This window comes from Phalaenopsis equestris, unplaced genomic scaffold, assembly GCF_001263595.1.
Source record: "Phalaenopsis equestris unplaced genomic scaffold, ASM126359v1 Scaffold000226, whole genome shotgun sequence".
Classification (NCBI taxonomy): Eukaryota; Viridiplantae; Streptophyta; class Magnoliopsida; order Asparagales; family Orchidaceae; genus Phalaenopsis; species Phalaenopsis equestris.
The window spans coordinates 276,577-294,398 of record NW_018164668.1 but is presented as its reverse complement, the minus strand read 5'-3'; the positions used below and the strand labels follow the sequence as shown (position 1 = coordinate 294,398).

At 32.7% G+C, this 17,822-nt stretch overlaps 1 protein-coding gene across 2 annotated transcripts; it reads left to right on the top strand.

Annotated features, from left to right (window-relative positions):
- Positions 1-558: 558 nt before the first annotated feature.
- LOC110023680 lies at positions 559-15,770 on the top strand. Of its 2 annotated transcripts, none has more exons than XM_020723209.1 (13): positions 559-1,013; positions 4,451-4,677; positions 5,560-5,633; positions 6,077-6,151; positions 6,311-6,669; positions 7,740-7,808; positions 7,882-7,967; positions 10,799-12,907; positions 13,261-13,338; positions 13,678-13,789; positions 14,358-14,408; positions 14,942-15,013; positions 15,099-15,770. In XM_020723209.1, the coding sequence occupies exons 1-12, from the start codon at positions 678-680 to the stop codon at positions 14,990-14,992; spliced, it is 3,627 nt and encodes a 1,208-aa protein (XP_020578868.1). In that variant the 5' UTR covers positions 559-677; the 3' UTR covers positions 14,993-15,013; positions 15,099-15,770. The 2 variants fall into 2 exon arrangements, with proteins under 2 accessions (XP_020578868.1, XP_020578867.1); XM_020723208.1 differs by having other exon boundaries at positions 15,096-15,770.
- The last annotated feature ends 2,052 nt before the right edge of the window (positions 15,771-17,822 follow it).

Here is a 17,822-nt window from a genome sequence, read left to right as displayed (position 1 = left end):
ATGAACCATGGATTAATATATTTTGAAGATATGGTGTATCCTAGTTCCAGGGTCGACCCTAAAGTCAAGTAATCCTATAGGGATTCTTCTTAAATTCTCTTATAATGATCTTACCTACTAAATGCTAGAGGTTAAGATCAATATGTGGAATTTCAAGTTGAATAAAAAAAAGAGTTTTGATTTTCTAATAGTGGGGTACCTCTTCTAATTTTCTAAGACTAGTCAATAGGAAAGTTCTATGACTAGACCTAGGCTACTAAAGAAGTTTTCTAGACCTCAACCAAAAGTGAGGTCAACAGAAGATTATAGTTGCATGTACTTGTGCTTAAAAAGTTATTTTTGATAATTTATCTGTTAGAAATATGGATAGCTCACATTTTTTTTCCTTTTTAAGCTCATATTTTTACATGCTAGACTTCTTGCTGTATTTCTTTTTTGTATTGGCTATTTTTTTAGGTTTATCTCTATTAATGTAAAAAGCGAATTTGTTGAGGGCTGTGCAGCATTTCGCGGGCCGATGCAACAGCAATGCAGGTTAATCGGAACCGTAAGGCAAGCTATATTCCTCAATCTTCATATTTCCTTAACCAAAACCCTCCGTCTCGCCGCTCCTCCATCTCTTCCTCCACGCGTCCCCATCGTGAACGTCCTCGCTTTCCATACACGGCGGTCTTGCGATGTTCGGCAAGCTCGGGAGGAGCGGCGGAGCGGGGCGGGGCTCCGGCAAGAGGCCCCCCTCTACGCCAGTCCAACTGCACCGGCCCGGCGAGGCCGGCGGCTCGCGTCCCCCAATCGGAGCGTCTGCACCCGCGCGTGCCCGTCCCAGTCCTCAAGCTGTGGCCGCCGCCCAGCCTGGTCGAGAGGAGACCTTCAGTCTAGAGCCGGGAAAACTCGACTTTGGCGCCATCATTCGGCTTACGCCTGACATCGTCGAGGAGATCAAGCGCCTCGAGGCTCAGGGAGGGGCTGCGAAGATCAAATTCGATTCAAACGCCAATAACTCTGCTGGAAACGTAATGCATCGACGTAATGTTAGGCTTTTTGATTTTCATTAAATCTCTTCATTGATGATTTTAGATTTTACCATTCATGCCTCAAAGGTAGAGTTTTCCGTTGCCTAGGTTATTGGGTTATTAACGGAAACTTTTGAGCTCCTATGAAGAGGAGGTGAATGTTGAGTTCAGGGGGGCTGCGTCAGGCATCTCCTGTTTGGACTGTCTGGTGTGCTTTGTGATGGTTGTTCCTAAAATAAGAAATTTTCCGGCGTTTTTGATTCAGAAGGAGAGTTTCTTAGCCAAATACTGTCATTGCAGATGAGGATTTTTGGGGCTAGATATGGCAGACCATAAATGGCTGCCTATACCCTGCATCAGGCAGCTTAACTAGTCTTCTATGTTGGCTTGCATAATTGAATTTGCTTAGATAGCTTAGGTACTATTTTCTCCATTACATCAACTATTTAGTAAAACTAGTGATCCTAATCCTGCCATTGTAGAAGTGCATTGGAGTTACTTTTAGTAAATATGTTTCTTTATCTATGAAGGAGGTCAAATCTTGGACAGAAAGTATTGCATACTGGGATAAACATCCACTAATAGAACTTCAGAGAGCAGAGGACTAGTTCTTTTTTTTGGTTGTTAAAGGGAAATTGCTTTTAGAATTATATCGTTGGAGCGCTGCTGATATTTTTTTATGATGAAGGATGAGAAAGGATGAATGACAAACTAATTTTCGCATTAACACTTTTTTGTTACTTAATACATGTATATTGCAGCCATATATTACTATTAGTGCTTACATAACCTTGATTTAATATAAGCTTCTTAGAAATGTAATGGCATGATGTTATTGATTATCTATGTGAGGAGGGAATGAGGATAAATCTTGAAATTGCAGGTATTTCACAATGATTATGAAAAATGATAAACAGGAAAATTTCAATAGCAGATGATTAGTAGCTTTTTTCTAAAATCTGAGAAAATGAATTACTATTAGAATTTTCATTGTGAGAAAGTAGCATTATGCTGAAGTACAAGGAAAAAAAAATAGCTAGAAAATTTTTGTGTGAATACCATTAGAGATTTTCTTAAATTTCTATCAATATCATATGATGACTTGACTTTACTGTATGCTTACAATGTCATTTAAAGTGAGATTTCATAATGAATTCTAATAATAAATGACATAATTCTAATAATGTTGACCCCCATTGACATAAGTGGAAACTTGTTATGCAAATTTAAATATGAAATTTATATAGTGCTAAAAGATCAGGTGATGCCTAGATGTGAAAATTTGAATACCTTAGGTCTATTATAGAGAATGATGGGTGTGTAAACGAGGGTGTAATCTTTGCTTTTATTAATTGATGCTTAAAATGAAGGCATGTCTGAAGTGTAGTAAATGATAAGAGAATATCTCAAGGACTTGCAAAAAGAGATTTTATATTATTGCAATCAGATTAAGTATGTTATTTTGATTTGAGTGTTGTCCAATACAGATCTCATTTATAGTTAAATTGACTGTACAAGAAAGGAGAACGCTAAGATGGTCTTGTGTTAAACCTAGAAATAATGTTTAAAATTCCATAGTTGGGTGCAAAAGTATTTTTCATCCGTGTGTTAAAGCGTCAAGTCTTGATGACATAAATCTCAAAATTAATAAACCGTACAAAGCAAGAAGCCTTATATAAAGTTTAAAGTTTGTAGTAAAAGTTATCATATTAATATCATAATTTATTATTAAATTAAAGTGACATATTATCATTGTAATATAATAAAAGTAATAAATTATTAAAAAAAAGTAATATATTGACATCAAAATATCAAGATATAAAATAAGAAGGGCTATTCAAATATCAAAGCAAGACATAATAGCTTGTCATTTCAAATAAGTTTGATGCAATTAGTCTCTCTCACTCCTATTGTTCTCTATCAACGTAAGAAAATATTAAGTTATCAAAATTAAACTTTTGACGGTAAAAAATTTTCATCACTTATACCATTCAATGATTCCTCATTAGAATTATCAGTATAATGGTTTGCTTTATCCCTCAACGCATCTTCAATTGTATTCATATTCTCTTATTTATCCTTATAGCTTTTAATCTAAATCTTTTTTTTTTTTGTAATTAGTAGTAATTAACAGTAATATTTATTAGATATCTAAATAATAATTATGCTGATGGTAACAACATCAATTATATCTTAGTGGTGTAATATTAAGCTAAGGAATATTTTATTAGAGTTAATTTTTTATATTTATTTCATTGCTCAAGCCTCATTAGAACTAAGACAAAGTGTAATTTGAGGCTTGCTTTAAATTATTTGAGGAGTAAGCTTGTTGTAAAATTTTTTAAAAAGTGTTGAGATGAGCCTCGAAGTGTTCCTCATATTATTTTAAACCATGCTGAAGAGTGACAGACTAAGACATAATTATACGAGAGTGATTGTAGGAGTAGTGCTTAGGTACATTCAACTGATGGTAGATGATACACTTATAAGATGGATAGATAAAATTATCGTGGAAGGATCGATGAGGAAAAAATGCATGCCAATGATAATATGGATTAAATTTGTCCAAGAGATTCACACATAATAGATATAAAACTTCAATTAACACTCAACATTAATGAATGGAGAATGAAATAAAGTTGACTTTGAATAGTTGCAATTAGTCTAAACATGATGATGATAACTTGACCAAATACATTTTATATTTCATATCATATATTAATTATTTTTCTAGTGTTATCTTTATAAAGCCTATTATAAAGAAAATTTGTGTATATAATAATTGTTTTTCTTGTTTCAATGACATTTATTAATAATTAATTGGTTTAAGTTGATATTTTAAAAATGCCATAAGTATTATTTCTCTAAATTGTTTGCATTCTATGAATCAAATCCTTTTTCTTTATTTCGAGTCATTGAATTTGTGTACTTTAAGTTCACCTTTCTTTTTAAAATATTTTTTTTCATCCAATAATTTTTTATGCTGTTCTTTACTTTTGACGCTCATGCTAAAAGATACATTTATTCTACTAATGCACCCTGATGACTATAAAAAATAGAAATTATCATGCTCACTGGTTATCACTGAGATATTAACCTTTGCTTGATGTAAACATCCATACTATTTCTCTTTTCTTAAAACTTGGTGTTAAAATGCAAATGACTTCATCTCAGTGTGATGGATATCCTTAATGTTTGCAATAGTGGGCAACTTTCAAGGAAATGCCTTCTTACTGTCATTGTTTCATTATTAATCTCAAAATAAAGATTTTAGTTTCAATGCATTTTTAACTTATATAATTTGATTAAAGCATCCATTTCCTCATATTTCTATATTTGACTTAAGCTTATAGCTCTTATTCTCTCCTGCTATTTAAGTGTTTTTTTTCAATATCCCTTATGTTCTAATGGCTGCAATGCTTTTCTTTGGATACTAGATTGTTGAAGTTGGTGGCAAGGAGTTCAGGTTTACATGGTCTCAAGAGCTTCCTGACTTGTGCAATATTTATGAAGAACGCAGAGAAGGGGATGATGGCGATGGATTGCTTGTTGAGTGCGGCACTGCACGGAGAAAGTTGAATGTGGAACGAATCTTGGACGAGTCTGCAAAAAATCACGTGAAAATGCGGTCTGAGGAGGCTGAGCGCAAGCTTAAATCTCGAAAGTATGCTATATTTTTAAGTTATCCAATTAAACTTAATATTGTTTTAGTAAGCTTAATTGTTTTCGTTACTCAATTATTTCATGGTTTTTTTATTACTTAATTCTTTTTGATCATTGATTGCCTGAATATCTATAGTTTTGGCTACTAATGTCTATGCTTTATGTCAATTTCTGCTCTAAAGTTTTCTATTTAATGCGCTGCACTAAAAATGTGAAAGTTACTAAATCAATATTTTGCTTTAATCCGGTTGATTGATCCTGAAACATAAAGTGATTTTTTATGTGTTATTTATTTTGTTTTTTTTTTTTTTGGGTGGGGGGTTGAGTGGTGAATTTTATCCATAATCTTTCTTTTATTGTTTGGGAGCAATATTGGTCAAGTTCTTTGCTTGGTCTTGTAAAACCTAATTATTGAATGATGAATATAGAATTTTGTTCTTTATAAATGTTTTTATTAACATTTTTTGCTTCACATTTCTGATATGTTGGTTAATACTAGCTCAGGCGCTACTATTTTCATGAATTTGTGTAATTGATTGATTTGTATTGGGCTTTTAAGAGAGACAACTAAGCAGAGGCCTTGAGATTGTATGTAACGTGGATTGTAGTAGGGTCACACCAGATAATTGCTTATTTTGATAATATTGTCTATCATGTAGTAAGATTCAAAATTTTATTTTGTTGGTCTTTCCATGAAAGTTAAAATAAATCTGGTATTTTCAACTTAGTTGAGCTAATGTCTTTGTTTATTATGTGATCCTTGATGCATTATTAGAGAATGAGCCTTCAACTACAGTTTTGCTCAAAATGTAGTTTTAAACGTCCTTAAAATGTATTTTCAATTATGTTCTACATCTGAACTTTATTTTCTACTTTATAACAGAGCTATTGTGCTAGATCCAACTAATCCTTCTGTGAAGAGTCAGGCTAAATCTATGGCTGCAGCTGCAGTTGAAGGTAAACATGAACCCAGTAGCCTTCATTTTTCTGAATCTTTCGAAAGGTAATTTTGTTATTTAAGGACATTATACCAGAATCCATATTTCATTTGTATTTGATAAGTGGATGTTTTTTCTTTGGTGAAACTCTGCTCTTCTAAATCAAAAGGTGTCGAGGAATTACTGAACTTTTGAAGTCTAATTTTAAAATATTAATGGAATTACTTATGAAGATAAATATAAGCCTGAATTACTTATGAAGATAAATATAAGCCTATATATTCTGAATCATTTTTCTATGCTACACATTCTTATTCAGAATACTACTTCTCAAAATTCTGCTTTATAGTTTTGAGTTATGCGTGGACAATGTTCCACTCAAATGTTATGGTGGAGTTGGATGGTTTTAACTTTTAGGCTCTGTAAGTCCTGCAATTTATCTAAAATATGTCTTCAATCCAGGTAATATGCGGAGAATGGGTTGGAAGCACAATAAGGAAATGTTCAAGAAACGGAAAGTTGAGAATAATCAAGGAGGTGGACTATTAAGCGTTTGATTTTTTTTTTTTAACTTGTTGTTTATGTGAAGCCAATTCATTTTCATTTTTGTGCAATTTTTCGAGCAAATTTTCTCTTTTCATAATATATGTCAATGATTGCCAGTGTCATTAATACTTTTGTTTGTGTATGTTTCAGTGGCTGCAGTGTCTCAAACTAAGTCAGTTTCCAAATCAGCCACACCTTTAAATGGTAACTTTAAAAGCAACTCGGCACGTGCGCCATCTCCTCAGCAGCCCTGGCCAAGAGCTATGCTTTCTACTTCTGGAACTGGTAATACGCTAAGAGGTGATACGAACGCTGGCGAAATCACTCCCCCATTAAATATAAATAAAGAGGAAATTGACATCTCTGAGAAAGAAATGCCTACTAGAGTTGCTCGTGGATCCATGCAAGACATAAGTGGGCATGAGGGGGGACGTCCTGATCCCTCAATTGATTTGAGAAGCTTTTTGATTAGTCTACTAACACAAAACCCAAAAGGGATGAGTTTGAAGGTAAACTTGTCACCCAACTCTGCTAGTTGAAAAGCATGGATTGATCTAAAATGGCAATTTTTTTTTTCAAATATGAAGTCTCACGCTAATTCTTTGAATTTAGGTGCAGTGCTTTATATTTATTATAACTTTCTCTTTGAAAATACTTTATTGTATGAATTTCTTTTGATTATTTGAATAGGAAATACACTAACACTTTTTCCTTCTCAAATTATTTAACTACATTTGCTGACTGAATTACTGTATATGGTAACATAAAATAATACATGTTTTGGAGTGATAACAAACCTTTCCTATGACACGACTCCTATTTGTTCAAGTTATGTAATTACTTTATGCTTCAGCGAAGAGTAATTTTTTTCCTTTTTTGGGGCAAACTTTACTATTCTATCTCGTATATATTATTTATGCAAGCAACAGTCGAGGAGGAACTAAGGATGCTGCAGTTGATGAGGAACTAAGGATGCAGCAGTTGATCAGGAACTAAGGATATTGATAGTTGATAATATTTTTTTAGTCCCTTAGTCTCCCACAATTTCTTCTGAAAATAATAAATGCAGTACCGTGATCACATAAAGTCATGAAAAATCATTCCTGCAGTATGACTCGCTTAACTGTTTTAACTACGTGTAATAACACTAGACTTTAAGGAGCTTTACATGTAGGAGTTTTTTTTTTTTTTTTGGTGAATGGATGTTGGGGGATACAAATTGGAGAATTTTATCTTTTTTGTTTTATAGGCAAGCTACAATCTAAGTTATTTGATTTGTAACTGGGGACGCAGGCAGTTTCTTTTTCTTTTCTTTACCAAAATATCATGTTTTTTCTCTTTATCCTCACTGCCACACGCGCGCGCACACACACAGTGTGACATTTTTCATCTTGTTTGTGCTCTCAATAAATACCTTTCATCTTGTTTGTGCTTTCAATTAATACCTTTCATCTTGTTTGCGTTAATAAATGCGAGCTTAAGTTTACATTATCTTAGCTATGTTTGGAGTTTTTTTAATATGAATAGATTATTGAATCTTTACTTACGCTTGTTCTGTATTAATGTTTTATGTGTCCAGGCATTAGAAAAAGCGGTGGGAGAAAGGATTCCCAACTCTCTGAAGAATATGGAGATTGTTCTGAAAAATGTACGCATTGCATTATTTTTAGATTATTTTAATTTGTTGTCTCAATAAACAGTTGTCATATTTTGGTGACCAGATTGCCATATTCCAAGCACCAGGAAGGTATTTATTGAAACAAGGAGGACAAGTAGAAAGTTCTAAAAGAAGTTCTGAAGGTGGAAGGTATTGTATTTTTATCGTGGTTGCGGCTACATTCACTAGCCTTATATAAATTTAGTTTCAGACATATCATTGTTCTGCATATTGCTAATAATGTCCAAGCTTCTTCATAACATATTGGTTATGGTGATAAGTCAACAAACTGCATATTTTTCATGTAATATTGCTTTTGCAAATTGTAGTCTAGAATATATATATTTTTAATTTTTTCTCTTGTGATTCCTCAGATGATATCAACATTTATAACAAAAAATATTTTTTATTCTTTCCAAGGTTTAAATTTGCATAATTTCGTACTGAGGCATTTCTTTGCGAGAAGAGACGTAATCCTGAATGCGTTTTAAGATGTAAGCCTCAAATTAAAAAAAAAAATGCATAAATTAAGAATTTTGTATAAATTATAAAGTGTTAAGTAAGAAATAACATTTTTTATTTTAATTTATCGACACATTAAAAAGTAGTATAAGAACATTCTAACTAATTAAAAAAATAATAAATTTAGTAAAACTAGAATTAACACATTAATATCCTGACATCATATTATGAAATAAGATGAGTTATAGAGGTATCCAACTATAAAAGTAAGTTATGTTATTAAAATAAAATACTAAAACATTAAAGCATAACAATCAAATTAAGTATAACATAATTCTTTCTCTTTCATTCATACCACCCCTCACTTAAATAAGATATTACAAGTTATCAACATCTAAATTCTTAAATTTAAAAGTTCCAATTACTCTCATCACCCAATTGATTTTCGTTAGAATCATCAGCAGAATGAATTGTTTATCTCGCGCCCTATCTTTAGTTGCTTATGTATCCTCCTATTCTCTATTATCTTTAAGTTCATTCACATACATAGCACACAATTCTTATGTTTTTACATATCTCGCCCCTAAACTTTTATATTTACACATGTAACACTCAAATCTTTAATATCACATAAAAATAACACAACTGCCATTTCTTAAAAATCAGATGCACCTTTTCATGCATATGTTTAAAGCACCAAAGTGATAATGCGTAAATATTAAAATTTAAGTGTGAGATATGTAAATACATTTTGTGCTATGGATGTAAATTTTCATATCTTTAATCCCAACTATCTTCTATTTTTTAATTAATTATCATCAATAAAAATATTAATTAAAATAATAACTATGTTGATAGTTAAAACATTAATTACATAAATTTTTATGGATATATTTTCTATTTATTTATTATTATTTAGTGCGTGAGGTATGAGGTTTAATAAGTGAGTTATATTGATATTACTTTCAATTTTGTTAAAAAAAAATTCCTGGTAGCCTTAAAGTTTTAAGTCATTTCCTGTGACAAGGTGTGCCTCAACCTTGGTGAGGCGTATTGGGACTATGAGGTGTATGTCTCATTGTAGATTTTTATGAAAAATGTTAAGGCGGGCCTCAAGGCATGCCTCGTATTATCACAATTCTAACAATGATACTTTCTAATATATAAACTTTTCTTTCCGGTTCAAGAGTTTTTTATTATTATTATTATTTTTTGTAATCTAAATTGTTTATATTATTAATTTTTTGTTGGATTTATAACCACTTCGAGTGTGAACATTGTTGTTTCTATATCTCGAGATTATTTTATTTGCTACATGCCACAGCTCTTTGCCTGAAAAAATGCATACACTCCACAAAATGTTTTTACTTGCTTCATGAATGTTTGCTACTTAATTACTATTAATTCTCTAAATACATTTGGCTTTCTATTTGCTTCCTGATTCCTTTTTAATTTTTTGCTCTTACAACTTTGCAAAGTAATATCATTTTATTGGGATTATATAAAGCTATCATGTTGGTTAAGTAATCATGGTTTGTTATTGTTTAAGTCTCAAGTGATGTGAAGGGCTGTTTGGTTTACTGACATCTATTATGTAATGCAATGTTGTTAGTAGCTGTCAACTTTTTGGTTTCTTGATATGTATATTATCAGTATTAAGCATTTAAATGCATTATAATTATGTTTCACTGATATCTAATTGTCATCCAAATCGGGTGATATCTACCAAACATAGCATTTGACAAATGATACTGTATCGAACACAAGGCCAATAATTTTGACCAATAATATTTTGAATTTTTTCAAATTTCTTCACAATCCGGTTTCACCTATTTTTTGTAAGGAAAATTAGACATTAAATGCATTTTGAATGATTTTGTGTTAGGAGTTTCGGCTTGTTATCATTACACCATTAATTACTTAATAACACCGACATATGTTATACAGCGAACCAAACAACATCTACCTAATACTAGCTTGCTGCATCCATTCCTGTTTTCCCCCTCTTTTTTCCTTATTTTTCTGTTTTTGATTTTATGGAAAGAAAATTTTCTTTCTCAGCATTTCAACCCAGTTCGCCATTCTTTACGTCTTTCCAACTTAGACCTAGTGCATCAGACTCACCAGGAAAACACTGACAAAAAAAAAACTGCTCCAAAGCTTACTTTTTTGAGTCCAGAACTTACAGATGTTTCTTTTGGAGGGCAAGTCTGGAGTTGTGGTTAAGGCATCTCCATTGTGATCTGGAAGTCACGGGTTCAACTTTTATGTCATGCCCTTGGGTTTAAATTTTATGTTATGGAATAACCTTTTTGTAAATACAGGAGTAAGGATGCTTGCATGATCCCATACCTCATATAATAATGGGTGTTTCACGCATTGGGTATACCCTTAAATACAATTTCTTTTTCACAATTCACTCTAGGGCTGAATCTTTCTTTCTTTGTGGCTTTTGTTTTTGTTCTTTGAGTAGCTTTTTTACTGTTTATCATCTTCAGTGTTATTGACCGGCTTTGCAGTTCTCCAGAATGCTTAACCAAGGAAACCAGAAGAGCTGCTGCAATATTGTCCGAGAAAGCCATTGTTAAAAGTTTGGATCAAGAAAGTTTAAGCTCAAAGCATGGAGAAGGTTCTGATCTCTTTGAGAGGATTGATATAATGCATGACACTGAAGATCCATTAGATATAGAAGGGAAGACTGGAGGAAATAATGAGGTAAGAGCAGGCGGCTCTAGTGAAAGTGGGAGTGATAGTGACAGTGAAAGTGACAGCAGTAGTGAGAGTGAAAGTGGAAGTCGAAGTAGGAGCAGAAGTAAAAGCAGAAGCCCTGCAGGAAGTGGCAGCATAAGTAGCAGCAGTAGTGAGAGTGATGACTCTTCTAGCAGCAAGGAGGCATCTGACATGGATGTCGATATCATGACTAGCGATGATCAGAAAGAGGTTGCCGCACAAAGGATGAATGTGACCATGTCAAAGTTATCACAGTCACCGCATGATTGGCGATCTAGTGGTGAACATGACATAAATAATAACATTGAAATAGATCAAAATGCAAATGGTGCATCTACCGCTATAGATTTGACTGGTTTTGGAATTATGCATGAAAGGGTGGACTCGGTTGTAGATGCTAAAAATCTCGTTATTGACAGAAGCACCGATTCATTTGAGAAGCAGGAAGAAAAAACTGTTGAGGTTTTGGGCAACGAGCAGGCATCTTCTTTTGTAAATTCTCATAATGATGACAGGTTCTTTGGTAGAAAAGCATTCAGCGAGAAACAAACTGTGATTAAGGATGGAACTGGTAAGCAACCAAACAAAAGATTTCCCAAAGCAAGCAGTAAAAGGTCTTCTAATCCAGAGTATCTGCCTGAGAAACCTGAAAATGTTAAGAGGATGAAGGTTTCAAGCTCAGCTGAAGCCTCTTTTGGAAAAGAGAATGGCGCCCTTTCATCGAAAAACTTGTGCTATTTGTCTCCTGAAAGACCTACGCGCATCGATCAAAAGACGAAGATGATCAATTATCATAAAAAAGGTGAGAAAAGGGAAGTCAATTTACTGGAAGGAAGTTTTCCAGAGCAAACTAGATGTGCAGCATCTGGAAGCATTGATAGGGTTCAGAGTAGTCCAGATTTCCGCGGTGCTGCCAATTTAGCTGCCGAACAACCAATCCGAAAAGTTGCTGATTCCAGCGGAAGAAAGAAAACTTTGAATATGGAGAAAGCAATTAAACATGCTGAGAACCTTGGAAGAGCTAATAAGCCTCTGCAAACTGTGTGTGGCCTTCCAGAGTCTGATACATCTGCTCTGAAAAACATGCCTGTTGATAAAAATTCGAACTTAAAGATGAAGCCGGATGAAAATACTAATGCTTCAGATAAATATCATGCTAAAATTGCAAAGGAAATTCCTAAAATTAATAAGAAATCTGTTGATGATTATATATCACACATGCACAATTTTGATGTGAACGGTAGAGGAAATATTCTTAGAAGAGAGTTTTCCGATCTAGAATTAGGTGAATTTCGTGAGTCTATTACTGATGGAGTGGGCGAGGATAAAAGACAATTTGAGAGAACTAACTCCTCCAAAAAAATGGAAAACAGGGTTACTATTTCTGAAGTAGATGCTGTTGATATAAACACAGGCAAATGTGATGAAAATGCTTTTTCTGATTCAAAGAGGCAATCACCCAACAGTTTTAGAGAAGTAATTAATGGTAAGGAGTCGAATGATTGTGTAGATTCATCTCGATCCCAATTAAGATTATCGCAGGCCCAATCTCGGCAGTCTTTGAGAACGGATTTAGGTGAACCCGAAAAGTTGACTCGTTTGGAAAAGTGCACTGAATCCGGTGGCAAAAATGGGACAAAAATTGCTGCCTCCAGAATGCTAAAAGATGACAATAGACTTAATGGTTTGACTGACCGTACAAATATTAAAGAGTCTAAATCTCAAAACTCCAATGGATTGAAGGGATCAATGGATAGAGATATTGATGTTTTTTGGATGCAGAATGACACCGATGGCAGGAAAACCTTAGAATTTTCTTCTTCTGAGGAGAATGCCACTTACATGAAATATGAAAAAGATGAGCTTGGCTTTAGAGGCCCGATCAAGGAGTTCAGTATGTAAGTTTTTTCATTCTTAAATCATGAAAAATGCTCTCTCATAAGCAACCCGGCTTATTGTCATTCTACTTGATTTGAATTCTGCATCTTTTGTCTGGTTTTCTCAAACATTGTGAATGGTTTTCGTTATGTATCACACAATTTGACGCTTGTCCGTCAGCTTATTTTTTTTCTAAGTACTATATCTTACGGTAAATTTCAATTTGTTATTAATGGCGTGTTTAGTGGAAGTCAGTGCGGAGTCATGTATATAATTTGCAAATTATTATCTGCCCCCAACTGTAAATAAGTTTTCTTCCTCCTGATCTTTTTATCTTTGCACGTGTTTTATGGAACTAATTTCTTGTTTACAGGTACAAAGATTATGTGCGAGAGTATCAGGAAAGATATAGCCATTATTGCTTCTTGAACAAGAAACTGGAGAAAAATCGGTAATGAAGGGCATGTTTAACGTATTATTTATTCATACTTAGTCAACATTTAAAAATTGCTTTAGGCATTAGTTTCAAACATCTTTTTTCATTCTACTTTTGATTTTTTTCCCCCTTGATTTTGGTTTCTTATTTTTCCGTACAGTTGTACCTTTATATTATTATTATTTATTTATATAATTAGTACTATTTAACATTAAAATTTATAACATGGAGATTTATTTGTAACTAACTATGGATATGGATGATAATCTTAATAAAGTGGGTTTTGGCCAAAAGTTTTGTTCAGATTCTGAAAATTATTTAAATATTATAAATTGTCGCATTTACCATGCGCAGTAATGACTTTCTCAAAGTTGGGGATGCCATTGAGTTTGCCAGAGGAAGGGACATGGGAGAATACTACAACCTTGTGGAAAAATTGAGACAAATGTATCAGCAACGTGGAGAGGTATACCTTGGACGCTTCATTAGTTATTGTAACCAAATTATTGTTGCTTAAATGTAATTGACATATATCATTATTATATATTCCGGGCTAATTATATCATTTCATAATTTTTAATTAGTAAGATTTTACATGCATGCCACTCAATTCCTATTTATTTATATTTCTAACACCTAAACTTCTATTTTTACATATATTTAACACCTTTCCTGCACATGAAAAGTTGTATTACACTTTTTAAAAGTTAAAAATGTGGTATTTTTATGTGATGTGAAAGATTTGGGTCGCATAAATGTAAATTTTTTTCTCTGAGTTTTTAGATGTGTAAATACATAGGAATTGGTTGATATTTAAAATAGTCCTTTTTAATGTTTTATAATTTGCTGTTAAACTTTTTTCTAGAGTTTTTTTACAATCCTTAGGGAGGCTTTTCATGATTTGGTGGTTTCATTTTTAAAGCAGTTCATGTTCAAATTTATCTTAATGTGGTAAACGAATATTACACAATGATCTGTATCATGATTTTCTTAGCTTTCTTTATGTGATGCTCTTCCTGCTTTCTTGGCTGCAGAGACATAAAGAAATGAAGAGGATCTTCATCTTGTTGCATGAGGACTTGAAGGTATTAACATTTTTTTTTTTTCAAACAATCATAATTTTTACAAGTGTCAAAATAGTTCCCTACTATTTGTATTTGATCATTTTAGTCCCAAAGTTTATAAGTGTCAAAATAGTCCTCTGGCTTCTGAAATTGATGTTGAAATAATCCCCATGGAGGACGATTGGAGCACAGTTTTAAAATAGTCGGGGATTATTTTGACACTTTACTCTTATTATTATTATTATTATTTTCAAATAGCATTATCTATAAAGTAAATATCTAAAACCTAACTCTAAAATCTTCAATTTTTTTTTATAGAATTTAAAGCGGAGAAATTTATTTGGGATCGTTTTTGTCCCGAAGTCTATAAACGTGCATCTAAATTGAGGCTGAAATAATTACCATTGAGAACTATTATGGCACAATTTATAGATAGCTGGTGACTATTTGACAATTTATTCTTCTTATTATTATTTTTTTTCGGAAAAGCATTACCTGGAAAGAAAATCTCTAAAACCTAACTCCCAAATCTATAAACTTTTTTTTTTATATAGAATTTGAAGCAGAGAATTAAGGATTTTGCTGAGGCCCAGTCAAGGGAATGAAGCAATAAAGTTCTTTTCGAGGTTTGGTATTTCTTTCTTTTATCTTTCCATTTATTGTAATATTTATTTTTCAATATATATTGAACTGTTAAATATCTTCTAGAAGCATCTCGATTAACTGGAAGCTGGCCTTTGCTTCGAGACCAGTTGTACATACTTCAATTAAAATATCAGAGTTGTCCAAAGAAAAGAGTAGATAGTGATGCCTGCACATGTGCCCTTCCTGGTGTTTTTTCTACATAGGGCGGCGTCATCTTTTTCTCGAATTACATCTGTGGTGTTCCATATGATCAGTTTTCTATGGACTGCTGCCAGGAGTTTTTCTTCCGGTTTTGCTTTGGACCCAGAAATTTTGAGGCGTTGGGATGGAGCAGAAGCAAAAGAATCAGTTTTGTTTTGTTTTTGTTTTTTTTAGGGTTTACATATATACCACTCAATACTTATTTATTTACATATCTAACACTTAAACTTCAATTTTTACATATAAACCACCTTACTTATGCATCAAAAAAGGTATGTGATTTTTTAAAAGTTAAAATAGTGATATTTTTAATATGATAGGAATGATTTGGGTGGCAGAAATATAAATGACAAAGTTTCAGTGTTAGATATGTAAATACATATGAATTGAGCGGTTTGTAACGGCCCCTTTTTTTTTGAAAGAGGTTTGTTTACTGGTTCAGCGCTTCAAAATGTAAATTATTTAATAATTTGCAGCTATTGATTCGATTGAATAAAATTATTTGTAATTAGTGTAGTTATTTAGTGGGTGAAGGATCAGGAAAGTTTCAGCTTTTGTTGCATAAAAAGCATGTTTTTTTTTTTAAATTTTCTTGAGGCATCTTAAATTTTAGGAAGATTTACATGCATGTCATGCAATTTCTATATATTTACGTATCTGATGCTTATACATTGATATTTACGTGAACATCACTTTATCTATGCATGAAAATATGTATTTCATTTTTAAAAGTTAATAATAGTGATATTTTTGATGGGATATGAAAATTTTGAGTGTTAGAAATGTAAACATCAAAGTTTAGTTGTTAGATATGTAAATTCATAAGTATCATGTGGTGGTCTATATAAGAATTATGTGGTTGGTATGTAAATGCCCTTAGATTTAATTTTTAATCTTCTTTTAGAAAGCAACAAGAAAATAGTTCCTCAAAGAGAACTTTGGTGGTGGTCTGAAACACAATAGATATAAAACTATCTCAAATGTACCCTTAATTTTAAACTTCATCAATTCTTGTTGGCCTTCTAGATTGCTTTCGCCATAACCTAATTGCCCTTTTCACTATTGTTATGAGGTTATTTACATCAAGTGTAGTGAGCATCATAATATCTATTAAAATAGAGGGGCATTACACCCAAATTCTATGTATTTTCATATCTAAGACCTAAATGTGTGGGCATTGCATTTATATCACCTAAATGTTTTATATCAAATGCTATTATTAAGATGCCATCTAATGATTTATTAAATATTTATGAATTAATGTGAAGGAGAAAGTGAGAAATTATGGGGATCAATCATTGACTAAATTAGCTTAGAGTTCATTTAAATTAAATATAATTTCTAAGTGCACAACTTAGGGTCTGTTAGAGGCAGTTGCAGGTTAGCTGCCCCAGAAAGTTATTGTGGGGAAACAGTTGTGTATAAGTTGACTGGCTTTTTGTTTTATGCGGTTTGAAAACAGCTGACAGCAGTTGTTTTTGAATAAATACCACTCAGCCCCTGTGTAATAATGTTGTTTGTAACAAAACTGTCACAGACATATATTTGATACTTCAGAAACAAAAATTCACTTATGAATGATACAAAAATCAAGATAAGCACCTTGCTTAATAGTGAGTATGAAGATTGTTGAAATGGCTATCAATACATAATATTCTCACAACAAACAGAAGCACCACCAACAACAACATCTCAGCTATCAAGTACACAACAAAATTTATCACTACAATCGAAATCCAACACTAACAACACTATAGCCAAAAAGTACCTTTGAGACATTTCTTATAGAATTTTTCAAAGTGAATCCAAGGTGTATCAATGCATAATATTCTCTCAAACAGATTTCCTGAGGCTCTGTGATGCAAATGCCTCACTCCATGAAGTTACTGTGTGTGAAAATAATTTCTTTTTAGCATAATTTTTTTAAAATTTGGTTTGTATGAGCATGGTGAAACAATCATGGTGAAGCAATCCTATTATATTTGTCTCCTAGCAGTGATGGTAATGATCATGAAAATCTTGATAAATTAAAAAGTACTGTTGAGTCATTACTTACAGAATTTTTTAAAGTGAGCCCAAAAGGTATCAATGCATAATATTCTCTCAAACAGATTTCCCACGGCCTCTATGATGCAATGCCTCACTTCATGAAGTTTCTGTGTGAAAAGAATTTCTTTTTAGCATAGATTTTGAAATTGTGTTTGCATGAACATGATGAAGCGATCCTACTGTATTTGTCTCCTAGCAGTGATAGTGATCATGACAATGATGATCAATGAAAAAATTTCTTCGAGGCATTTCTTATAGAAATTTTCAAATTATACCCAAGAGTTATCAATGCTTAATATTCTCACAACAAACAAATGCATCAACACCAACAACACCCCAACTATCAAGTACACAACAAAAATAAACACCACAACGGAAATCCAACACCCCTATACGCCCTCTTCTTCTGCTCAAATTCACAGCAAACAGAAGCACCAACACCAACGACACTCCAGCTCTCAAGTTTACAACAAACAGAAACACCACACCCCATAAGGCCTCTTCTGCTCAAATTCACAACATATAGAAACACCAGCACCA